This window comes from Microchirus variegatus (assembly GCF_963457635.1).
Source record: "Microchirus variegatus genome assembly, chromosome: 14".
Classification (NCBI taxonomy): domain Eukaryota; kingdom Metazoa; phylum Chordata; class Actinopteri; order Pleuronectiformes; family Soleidae; genus Microchirus; species Microchirus variegatus.
The window spans coordinates 18,109,208-18,121,305 of record NC_139815.1 but is presented as its reverse complement, the minus strand read 5'-3'; the positions used below and the strand labels follow the sequence as shown (position 1 = coordinate 18,121,305).

At 40.3% G+C, this 12,098-nt stretch overlaps 2 protein-coding genes across 2 annotated transcripts in view; one reads left to right on the top strand and one right to left on the bottom strand.

Moving 5' to 3' along the window:
- igf1rb (insulin-like growth factor 1b receptor) overlaps positions 1–807 on the bottom strand; it is a gene marked incomplete at both ends in the record, with an annotated part of 35,898 nt that extends 35,091 nt beyond the window's left edge. The window contains one exon of the mRNA XM_083900642.1: positions 717–807. Coding sequence (XP_083756768.1) covers positions 717–807 — 91 coding nt within the window. The remainder of the gene's footprint in view (positions 1–716) is intronic.
- Positions 808–5,057: 4,250 nt separating this feature from the next.
- On the top strand, positions 5,058–12,098 carry ap3s2 (adaptor related protein complex 3 subunit sigma 2). The gene is made up of 6 exons (XM_083900660.1): positions 5,058–5,229; positions 6,575–6,666; positions 7,243–7,354; positions 7,619–7,690; positions 9,379–9,486; positions 11,079–12,098. Exons 1-6 carry the CDS (start codon positions 5,161–5,163, stop codon positions 11,202–11,204), a joined length of 579 nt encoding a protein of 192 aa, XP_083756786.1. The 5' UTR covers positions 5,058–5,160; the 3' UTR covers positions 11,205–12,098.

Below are 12,098 nucleotides of genomic sequence, written 5' to 3'. Positions count from 1 at the left end.
ATTATATGATCACTGTTACTTGGATTGGAATGATATGACTGAAAGCTGTCAATAAGTAATGCTCAAGCATGTAATGAATAAACCTGGTATAACAGACTTTTCTCTGCAGATATTTCTCTACATGAAGTGCTCAATCCCATTGACCCCTTCATTGTTTTATCAGTAGGCATTGCAATAAGAGAAATTAGAAGATCATTTGTTAAATACAATTTCAATAAGAGTAGTAGTAATTGTAGTTGGATTTAAATTCTTTTGTTTACATTTATTCATCAAAATGACACTTGTTTTTGTTCGTGTCTAAATAAAAGCATGTTGATGGAATTGAAATAATGCAGCTCATTATCTTTGGACTGTCTGCATAAACTTATCACACTGTTTTGTGATCCCAAAGTAGAATGAAGTGACAGAAGTTTGCAATAATATAATCAATTTCCTTAACTATTTTTAAGATTTAAAATGAAAGAAAAATAACCAGAAACGAAAACACTTTGATTGCAGCGTAATTATATTCTAAACTACACTGAGTGACGTTTACAAATTATTCCGTTATTCAGTTTTTCACAATAAATGCAATCGAAGTGTTAGTTAACATTATTCCCCATATGCGATCTAAGAACATATAAATAAGGTACAGTGCAGACAATGTGTTCAGACAACTGTGGACAGTACTGAGACAAATGTCTGCGTGTCTGGTGTTGTGGAGTGGCACTACTTACTCTCTGTGGTGGCGGGCCGGAGGCAGGACGACAGACCCAGCATCAGACCCCAAAACAAGGTCAAGCGGTTCCTTTCCGTTCGTGACCTCATTCCTGATTGAGTAAACCCGCCCAAATGTAGACGATAAATATGACGAGGGGTCGGATAGAGTACCGACAAAAACGGGTCGAAATTATTTAAAAACGACCAGTCTCCAACCAGCACCTTTAGCAGATAGCCGGCCAGAGGAGCTAAAGCTAACGCTACTACAAATAAGCTAGCAGCGTAGCGCTCACGTTTCCTAATGGGAGTCCAGTCGTGTTCCGAAAACAATCACCGCTTTACCCCTCCAGAAAGAAAATGCGTATGCATGGCTGTTTATTCATGCCAGAAAAAAACAACACCGCGTTGACGTGTGCAATGAAATCGATGCGGTTAAACCAATAACGGGAATTCCTCTGTAATCCGCATCTTCACACTCCATATCGGGAAAGAAAAAAACGTTCGGCGTCCCGCTGCTGGAGGATCCTCAACCGGGAGGCAGAAAACGACCAGAACCCCTTCTTCTTAAAAACGGGATGGAAATAGTTGGTCCGAGTCACACAACATCATATTATGTTTATACACAGCTCCCTTGTGTGAGCGACGTTAGTTAGTGTCGAAGTATCCAGGGTAAAATGTGGTTTCAGACCGCAGCCTCCCTCTACACCACCTCCTCCTTCTCCTCAGCCTCTCATCATGCACACACGCACCGCGTTGTTGTGGTAGCGACAGTACACTTTCATACAAAGGGAACGCGCAGTATTTGACCTTGCTGCTCCAGGGTCGCACGGGTCCTCTTGCTTATCCAATGCCCTCCGTCGATAGCACGAAGGGCCGCGTCGTTGGACAGATTAATGTGAAGGTACAATCACAGCAGCCTCTCCAGCTCAGTCTGCAGTCTGTCGTGTTCGCTGTAAACACGGCGCCGTGCGCAGAGATCGTCTCTATTTCAAAAGATGAATCACTCGAGCTTTTTGCCCCGCCTTCCAGTCTGTGAGGTGTGGGCGTCGCTCTGTTACTGCAGTTTAGCCGCAGTTACCATAGAGACAGGTCTGGTATTTATCACATGAAGCAGGCTACATTTATTTTTCTGCGTTAACAGTGGCCTGGACCCAACACACCATACACGGTATCTGCACAATGTGTCGTAGCTATACCTTGTTTGTTTGTTCATTTTCAACAACAGAGCAGAATAGGTCTCCTTTCTAGTCGCACAGCGGTCCAGTGAGAATGAGAATCTACACAGATACACATCGGTCCAACATTTAGCACACACCTACACCAACATTTCCCGAAAACACGAACGCATTTGCTCGCCACATTTTTTCTAAAAGTCCACATCAAAGTCCAGGAGATTTTTTTTTAAAATAGACAAAGTGAGACCTCGTGCTTCCTTCTACTCTCTGGTCACCGGTGTCCCGCCCCCGTTTACGACGCGGTGTAATGGGAATCCTGGAAGCTGATCCGGGATCAGGGTTGTTTTGCTTCTCACAAAAACACAGCAGAGGGCTGCAGTCTCAGACAGTGGATTTACGGATTTACATTAATTTTATCACTCTTCCTATATTTCAATAACTGCTGCCTATATCAATTAACCAGAGAGGTTGCATTATTGTAGCCTTATTATTCAAATGTATGTCATGTGGCCACACATTCAGGCTGCTTAACTATTCTGCATGTACTGCAATATAATTCATGTGGCATTTCATCTGCCTAATCAAATCACGAGGACAAAAATTAGGACATTTCCCACATTGACGTTTAACATTTTGGGAAAAATTTTCTCCGTCAAATTCATGTAGTCACGAGAAGACACCGAAATGCTGCCATCTTGAGGACATAGCAACCAACTGCAGCGTTTTAATCTGCAGTAGAAGAGGAACGAGGTCAGGACTCAGGAGTGAAATTTATACCACATATCTGAATAAATAGTGTGTGTTCCTTCTAACTTATTGTTATTACTATTATTTACTTTCTCTGGATCTGTCTATCTTTCTTTCTTTCTATCTATCTATCTATCTATCTATCTATCTATCTATCTATCTATCTATCTATCTATCTATCTATCTATCTATCTATCTATCTATCTATCTATCTATCTATCTATCTATCTATCTGTCTGTCTGTCTGTTGGCCCGTCCATCCATCCATCCATCGATCCATCCATCCATCTTTTCATGCCATATGTAGTTAAACAGAGGCAGGACACAGTGGGTATCGACCTCCTAACTACTGGTGTTGGTGATCTGTCTGACCAAAACCTGCTGAGCAAAAAAGCCACAACACTAAGTTATGCCTTATCTAGTTGAACTGAACATATAGACACAGAAAAATCATGTTGTGTCCCAAATGTGTGGATATCTGGGACCACTCAATCACACTGTCTTTGTCTACTTTGTCTGAGACACAGACAGGTATACAGTTGCAACCATCCCAAGCTGAGAAAGTGGCTGCCCAGCATCTTGTGATGCTGCGGGAGAAGTAGACAGTAAACAAAACCATCCATAGAAGAGCCCCTGACAGTTTTGATTATCCCTGTAATTACAGACTGCTTTCATCACTTCACAGGGCAGAGCACAGAGGCATTATTTGGATGCCACACATTACCTCAGCTCTGGCAGACAGCGCTTGGCATCCATCACAATCCAACAATTAGCACTGTGAGAGGAAAAAAGAAAAACACATTAAAAAATGAAGCAAATATCAGTGACCACCCAAGAGTCCAAATACAGTGAGTCACCCTCTAACAAGTGCTCACTGTACCAACATGACCCCCACTGTGCCAGAGAACGTTGTGCTTGTCCACTTGCATTTGTTAAGTGCCTGTTAAAGTCCCCATGAAGGCAGCCGGCGGGCCCACCTACCTCGACTGTCCTGGTGGAATACATTCTCATGCCGCACTCATGTGGAAATAAGCCTGTTTACCACCAATGGGTCACACATGCTAATGAGTGTCTGTTTGTTTTCTACTGTGCTCGTGCAGGAGGAAGGGAATTTAGTGGGCAAATAATAGATGTTATGCAGATCACAGTCCAGTGGCTTTGCAGCACTAATGATGAAAAACATAAAACAGAGAATTAATGGCTATGAACTCAGAGCAGGAAATGTGGTCTGATACTTTGATGTAGCTGGGACTGATCCCACAAAAATACTGTCTAGAGTGCTGTCTGGCCCAGGTTAAACGTGCCTTAGTTGTGGTTTAAGGCAGAGTGACTTTAGAACCACAGATACCCAAATGGATATTCTGATGCATTCTAGCTCTTAAGTAAGAAGTAAAATAGGATGTTATGCGGAATTATATTCTTGTTTAGTTCATAAACTAGAGCTACTGTGTTCATAGTCTATTTGACATCACATTACGTCACTGAGGAACAGTTAGCGTTTACATTTGTACTTTGAAAACAGTTCATCAATAAATTTACATTTTTCAGAATCAGCCTTTGTTTCTCCAGTTAGTTTTTCAAACATATTCAATCCACACACGACTATTCCCTGAGAGCTGAGATTTAAGTCAGACTAATCAGCACTGTTTACTGTATGCACTTGAGTAAAATATTATCCTTCAGCTACACAGAGAAGGGCTTTGCTCATTAAGTGAGTCTGTCTTTAATACTATCATGCATAATTCAATGTTACAAATGCAGTGTCATATTTAAGTCACAATCACTGCAACAATTCAAACAGGTGTAAGACCCTGAAAGGCATATTAATGTAGCTCAAGCGGAAACTTTTTAATAAGTGATATTGTCAAACTTTATTTAACCCTAAACCATTTAGAATAACTCAAAAGTAACACTTAAAAACTAATAAAAAATATGAGATGACTTTAGGCATATTTTGTGACAATTAATAGAGGAAGTGTGTGAAATGACATATAGAAAGTTTGGTGATTTGAACAGGAATGGAATAAAATAATAAATAATCAAATAAGGATTTTAGGAATATTGTCCTTACAACAAAACTTCCATACATTACAGTAAAAACACATACTTGAAAAGCATTAATATCACAACGAATGAGACTCTTCAATTTCTTAAATAAAAGAGCAAATGATACATGAGACTCAGATTGGGATATCAACAAACCGATTTTATGCTAAATACAATTTCCAACTTTTTCAGTGTAGTTAAGAAAAATAACATATGTGGGAGAGTCTGTTTGTGTCTTGACTGATTCAGTTTGACTGTGTCTGATTTCAATAGACAGATACAAAAAATAAAGTGCATATCCGGAACGAAAGATATGCGGAGTTTGTTGTTCGAGGACGGCGGCTGAATGTGGAGACCCAACCGGAAGGTTTTAATTGAGTTATCCGAGTAGCTAAGAGGCTGTCATCCTCGAGCTAACGCTCTTAGCATAGCGAAAATCTTTATATTCTATCAATTATTTCCTGTTGTGGTCTAATAACTGTACAGGATAACAATGATTAAAGCTATCCTGATATTCAACAACCACGGTAAACCGCGGCTGATTAGGTTCTATCAATATTTTGTAAGTATCTTTGCGATTGCTCCTCTAAACATTGTCATGTTTTGCAATGCAGCTGTTTTGGCAGCCAGCTGTCAGTGTGTGTTTAGTTTATTATGTCGGCTGTGACTCACATATGTAACCAAAATATACATCGATGAGTTCAAAAACCACGACGCTGCTCAATATAAACATTTGCTAATGCTAGTGTGCAGCTAAGCTAGACTTAAGTAAGCTAGCTACTTCTTATATTTATTCACAAATTAGAAAGTGTTTTAAAGACTCTATAGCCTCTCTAGCACAATCCAGTCCAGGTTGGACAAGTCTAGGTACTGAGGTTTTTGATCTCGATGTGGTCTAGCTGCAGAACAAGCATTGATATGTCAATTGTTCTGTATTTTTTTCCAGTATCACAATTAAAACAAAAGTAGTGGGGGTTGGGGCAGGGATTCAGAAAACATTAAAGTTGATTTCAAATGCCTAAAATGCACGGTCAAGCAGTAAGAGGTGAAATAAATGAAGGATCAGCTGCTCAGCGGGTTACCCTGGGTTAGGGTTAGGGTTAGGGTAACCCTTTCCCCAGAACTCCCAAATCGGAGGCAGCAACTCGGATGCCAATTTCAGCATCGTCACAAATTGGATGTAACCTAGTGTTACTAATATGTACTCTACTAATGATGTACTGTATTTACTGTTGTATTGTCTGTGGTGCTGCAACACTGCACATTATCTCATATCATGTCATATTATCTTATATCATCTTATCTCAACTGAGTTTGTCTAGTAATCTAGTAGATATTGGTTTTAGATCAGCTTGTTACCATAGGTAAACATGTGCTCACGTCTTTCACAGTGAAACACAGATTTCACAAAAACAAAATCCAAAAGTCCTGCTACATTGACGTTAATGCTGCAGACGACTCTCTGATAGACCTTCATGAAGTGTCAGGGTCTGACCCTGGTGAAGACTTGGAGTTGAGATAAGAGAGTAGACCTTAATGAAGAGTCAGGGTCTGACCCTGGTGAAGACTTGGAGTTGAGATAAGAGAGTAGACCTTAATGAAGTGTCAGGGTCTGACCCTGGTGGAGACTTTGAGTTGATGCTGTTTGTTGGTCTGTATGCATGTAAAATAGGTTTGATATGTAATTTGATATTAAGATGGAGAACCTTAGTCCATGGTTGTCTGCAGTATTAACAACCAGCAGGACCTCTTGGTTGTTTTGTTGTGTGAGTGTTTTCTTTTTTTTTTTTTTTTACCTGCCTTGCAAAGTGTCAGCTGTAGCATAACGGGCTGTCTTCATGCCTGTTCTTTTTGTGGACTTTTTAAACCAGAAACCGTAGTAGTAGTAGTAACATGTTTTCTTGCAGACGGAGGACATGCAGCAGCAGATCATCCGGGAGACTTTTCATTTGGTGTCTAAGAGAGACGACAATGTCTGCAACTTCCTGGAGGGTGGAAGGCAAGTAGTGCCGCTTGCTAATAATGTGAAAATCATACTGTGACATCAACAACAAAGCAGGAATTTCTATATTTTGTGTTTCTAAAAAAACAACGTTCCTCTGATGTGTTTGTTACTGTTTCTGTATAGCTTAACCTCTTTATGCTGTGATTTTGTGATAATGGAAAGTCTGAGATACTGTCTGTGCCAAAACAAATGTATGATTATGTGCCATGTGGAGAAAGTTTATATTCTGGCAGAGACTAAAAGGCAGCCCTGTAATTTAATTTATGACATTTTATGACATTTGACAGGATGTTTAAGAATGACTACTGTAAACTCTGGGCCATTTTTTTCCCCCACTTACTTTGCTGTCTTAATGGACGTTGACATCACTTGGCAGCAGCTGACTGAGCTGCAGTAGCCCTTTTTTAACCATTAGATGGAGCAAACACACAAGTATCAGCTTTGTCTCTGTAATAAAGCTACTTTACATGATAGACCGACATGTGTTGATTTGATTATAGCTGTCGTTTATTTGTTTGACCCAGTAGACCAGTAGAATTTTCTATAAATAATGTTCATATGTGTTTTCAGTCTCATTGGTGGTTCAGATTACAAACTAATCTACCGGCACTATGCAACCCTTTACTTTGTCTTCTGTGTGGACTCATCTGAGAGCGAGCTTGGCATTCTGGACCTGATACAGGTCAGCCTCTACTCCATGAGCATATTTAATATGTAATTATTGAATGGAATTGAATGGAATTGAATGGAATTGAATGGAATTGAATGGAATTGAATGGAATTGAATTGAATTGAATTGAATTGAATGATCTCATCTTTTCCACATCACATTCTGTTTGTTTCTCCTATCAATGTTTTGATGATACGTTTGAGTTCACATTTCCCTATGTGTAAGTGTTTGATTTATAAATTATATTTTTTTTTACTGAAATCCTCTTCTCTGTAGGTGTTTGTGGAAACACTGGATAAATGCTTTGAAAACGTCTGTGAGCTGGACCTCATATTCCACATGGACAAGGTGAGTCAAAGTTTGAACAAATTTAAAACTAGTTTTATGCAAGTAAACTGCCGAAGACCTATTAAAAGCGTACTGTGTCATTCTCTTCTTCAAACGATTACACTGTATGGTTCACCCTCTGATATTGGCACATGGAGCAGTTAATATAGCATTGGTGAGCAGGCGGCTTTGTACTCCATGTGTGTAATTTTCATCTAAAATAATAAGGAAAAAACAATATTGGCTACGGGCCACACAGGTTGGCGGCTGTCACTGTTGCCTCTCAGCAAGAAGGTCTGGCTTTGGCTTTCTGTGTGGAGTTTGCATGCTCTCCCTGTGTGCGTGTGGATTTTCTCTGCGTACTTCCGGTTTCCTCCCACATGCAGAGGTCAATTAAGACACTCTAAATTGACCCTAAGTGTGAATGTGCCCTGCGATAGACTGGGAATCTTTTGACCACCATGTGGAGGAGAAAGCAGTAAATGATAAATGAAATTGGCAAATTTGACAGTGTAATATACAGTAGATGTTTTTTTCTTTTCGTATTGAATAAACGTCCACACATGGGTGCATTTTTTATTTCACAAAGGAGCTGTAGGGAGACATAACCCAGAGTTATTGTGTTGCTTAATGGTATGTTTTAACTCACTTCTCTGCAGCTGGTTGCATTTCAGGAACAGCTGCATTGTTGTAATCAGTCCAGGGCTTTTTACTGTGTGAATTTTTGATACCTTTGGACTTAGGGCCATATTTTGTTTTAACATGGGAGTTTTGTTTGCAAGGAAATGTGAAAATAAATATATCTATGTCCAAGGTTTCCTTTTTAGATGATGGATTTGAAAAAAACAACAACATTTAATTCCTAGAATGAAGCCCTGTATTATTTAGGTTACAATAAAACCTCGTTTCACTTCAAGAAACTTGGAACTGAGTAAAACGGGTTGCTGTAGTTTAATTTGAAACATCTTCAGCCATCTTGATTCAATTTTCCCAGCAGGAAATTGATGTCATGTGGTGTATTGGGGTTTGGCCTGAGGAATGTTCCCAAGAAGAAGTGTGGAAATATTTCTGCCAGGATGAAAAGCCGTTGCTTTTATAAAGCCCCACCAGCTGGACAACACTGCCGTACATGGCATTGTAAAATTGTAATTTATATATCTACGTGTAGGGATTAAATATAGACTTAATATTTAGACACGCGCCTTTAATGTGCATGTCTAGGTCACAGATTTAGACTGCTTCACCAATCTTTCTCATGTCACTTCATGTAGCTATTTCAGATCTACTGTGTAAGGACACATCTCAGGATTGTTTGTGAAATACCATACCAATATCAAAGCTGTTTCAGGAATTTATTTTTAGATCATCATGCTTGATTCCCAAAGTAGGTCTATAATGGAAGGCAGACTTATCCTTCCCACCCACAAGAATTCACAAATGTAAACTTCATTGTGAATTTGAGACTCTTTCAAAGTGAGCCGTCAGCAACAGCTTGTTTCCAGAGAGAAACAAGCTTATTCTTCAAGAATAAGACAATTTGTAAACACACAACTTCAAAGAGATGGCCTATTTTGAGGAGCCAGTATGTTGTGTTGTGTAATCTATATTTTTATTCAATTTTCCACATGTCAGGAGATCTGTTGAAATGGCTCTAATTTTTGCACAAGCTGTTGCTGTGTATTAACCGCTCATGTCGTCTTGATGTGCAGGTACACTACATCTTGCAGGAAGTGGTGATGGGAGGCATGGTGTTGGAGACCAACATGAATGAGATCGTAGCTCAGGTGGAGGTGCAGAACCGCATGGAGAAGTCAGAGGTGAGAGTCATTCATTTAGCCTTATCTATTTTTTGGTCACATTCGGGCATTGTCTCAGACAGATGTGGCCACATTCAGCGCCACATTGAAGGACTGATATTTATCTGACCTGCTATAGATTCATATTTTACTTGTTTTAATCATCAAATATTGATTTAACTTATTTTATACCATAGTAGAGCTGCAAACCACACATTCAGATGATCACTCAGCCTCTCCCGACTCTCACTATCTTTTTTGTTTGTGCCAACACACTGACAAGTGCTCACTGTTTGTGTGTCGGTATGTTCGGCACAGTATGTTGTCAACAACAGACACATGCACAGTCGCACTTGGCTATAAACAACCTCAGATTTCATGGAGTGTACACTCACTGAGCAGCCATAACATTTGCACCAGTCATCTGTTTTAATAACACGTATGACAAGTGCATGTGTAACACTTGTGGTGAATAGCAGGAAGGATAATGCTACAACAACACGTCAATATTCAAGATTAATTTTCCAGTGAGCCTCTTAGGACTGTAATTATGTCTCCAAGCGCTGTCTCTGTTTGATTTTCCCTTTGCTTAAATGATTTTAGCTGCAGGGAGACTTGGCACCTCAGACACAAAACCCTTTTTGTCTTGATAATGAAACAACCACACAAGATGAGGGATCCCTTGTCACTACTGGGTGTTGAAGGGTTATGCTGGTTTATGTACTGCATGACATGAATGAAAAGGAAATGTGATAAATTAAAGGAGTAATTTGACTTTTTGTGAAAACCCACCAATGGGCGTTCTGAACAAGCTTTGAACCTCGGGAAACAACTGCCCTGCCTTGTCTGTATGTCGCACTTTCTGCAAAGCTGTCGTCAACCTGTTCACAAAGTCAGGCCAGTTGTTTCCTCGTCAAGGATAAAAATAAAATATTTTATGTAAAGTATCCTTTGGTAAATAATCTCATGGGAATCACCCGAGGCTTTCACTGCAACTCTCTCCTCTCTGGTCTCCCTCACAAATCCCTCCATAAACATTCAACTTTCAACTGCCCGCATCATCACCAGAATCCCCCTCGTTCCACCACATCACCCCCATCCTACAACAATTCCACTGGCCGGTTCTTTTCAGAATTCAATTACAAATCCTCCTGTATGCTTTCAAGGCCATCCACAACCTCTCCCCTCCGTATCTCTCCGACCTCCTCCACGTCGCCACCCTCCCCTCCATCTATCTCAATGTGCCCTCCGCCCGTCTCAGCACCACAGGGACCAGAGCTTTCAGCCGCTCTGCTCCCCATCTCTGGAATTCACTCCCACCAGACATCCATAACTCTGACTCTCTTCAAATCCAGATTCAAAACCCACCTGTTCAAAACAGCCTACTCTCTGTAATTTCACTCCATTATCTGTTTACTGTGTTGTCTGTTTTCTTTTGACTGTTTGTCTTTGTAAAGTGTCCTCGAGTCTTGGAAAGGCGCTTATTAACAATAGTATTTCACCATTTTCTGCAAAATCTTCTGGTGTAATAACTGTAAAGGTAAATATGTCATACGCAAGATTTGCACACAACCGATCTAAAGTTGACATCTGTGTCATTTTGGTTGGGGCAGGGTGGCCTGTCTGCAGCTCCAGCTCGCGCTGTCTCCGCTGTGAAAAACATGAACCTGCCAGAGATTCCTCGAAATATCAACATCGGAGACATCAATATCAAAGTACCGAGCCTCTCCCCGTTCTGAGAAGCCTCCCAGCTGATCTCTACTGGGCTGATGTACTACAGACGTCTCTGTTTCCCTACACCCAGCTCTCTAACTAAGACAGTAACTGTGTGTGTGCGTGTGTGCGCGTGTGTGTGTGTATAAATATATATATATCAGTCCTTCCACATGTTCTGGATTATTTTTGAGTTCTGTTGCTAACAGTTACTCCAGTTAAAGCATTTGCACAATAATGTAAATTATCTTTCTATAAAGCTTTAGCAGTTATATTGCTATCTTGACACTGTCTGCTATTCCCGGTGTGTCCTGTAGATCTGCTCTAGATTTCCTGCTCTGTCCAAAAGAAAAACGACTGCTGATCCAGTGTGTATTTTTCTGCAGGTTTTTTTTTTTTTTTTTTTTCCAAGCTCCGACATTCATCGTTTGTTCTGCCTAAGTTCTGAAAAACATTCCCTCCTGTCTGAAGCTGTTCACTGTACCCTTTGGCCTCTGCAGTATGCTGCAAACGTTCCAAATGTGTGCTCTTGCAGAATGGGATCAGACTCATCTCAGTCCCCCCCCCCCCTTCTCTGTGATATACTGCGTCTGTGATGTCCTTGTGATTTGTGACTAATATAATTGTTCTCCTGGGTACAGATTGTGCTCAGCTTAGGAAAATGTAAATGCTGTGTATTTCTAGCCAGCTTTTAATGTGCAGTGATAGGATTCTTCCAACATCTGTTCCGAGATGCGAGATGCTTATGTTAACTAATGTTTTTTGAAGCGTATTTGTGTTTGTTTGGTCTGATGCGATCAGTCAGATTGATGTCAAAACTGTACCCTGTAAGTAGTTTTACCATAAATTCCTGTCAATCCTCCTGAGGAAAGAAATACGTCTCTGTGTCAAAGACTTTTCTTGCCAAGAAATTAAATGAA

Bases quoted from the DNA above. Each gene is read 5' to 3' on its own strand.
- ap3s2 (XM_083900660.1), top strand. From the start codon at position 5,161: ATGATTAAAGCTATCCTGATATTCAACAACCACGGTAAACCGCGGCTG. The intron at 5,230-6,574 runs GTAAGTATCTTT...GTTTTCTTGCAG, and splicing joins TTAGGTTCTATCAATATTTT to ACGGAGGACATGCAGCAGCA. The intron at 6,667-7,242 runs GCAAGTAGTGCC...ATGTGTTTTCAG, and splicing joins AACTTCCTGGAGGGTGGAAG to TCTCATTGGTGGTTCAGATT.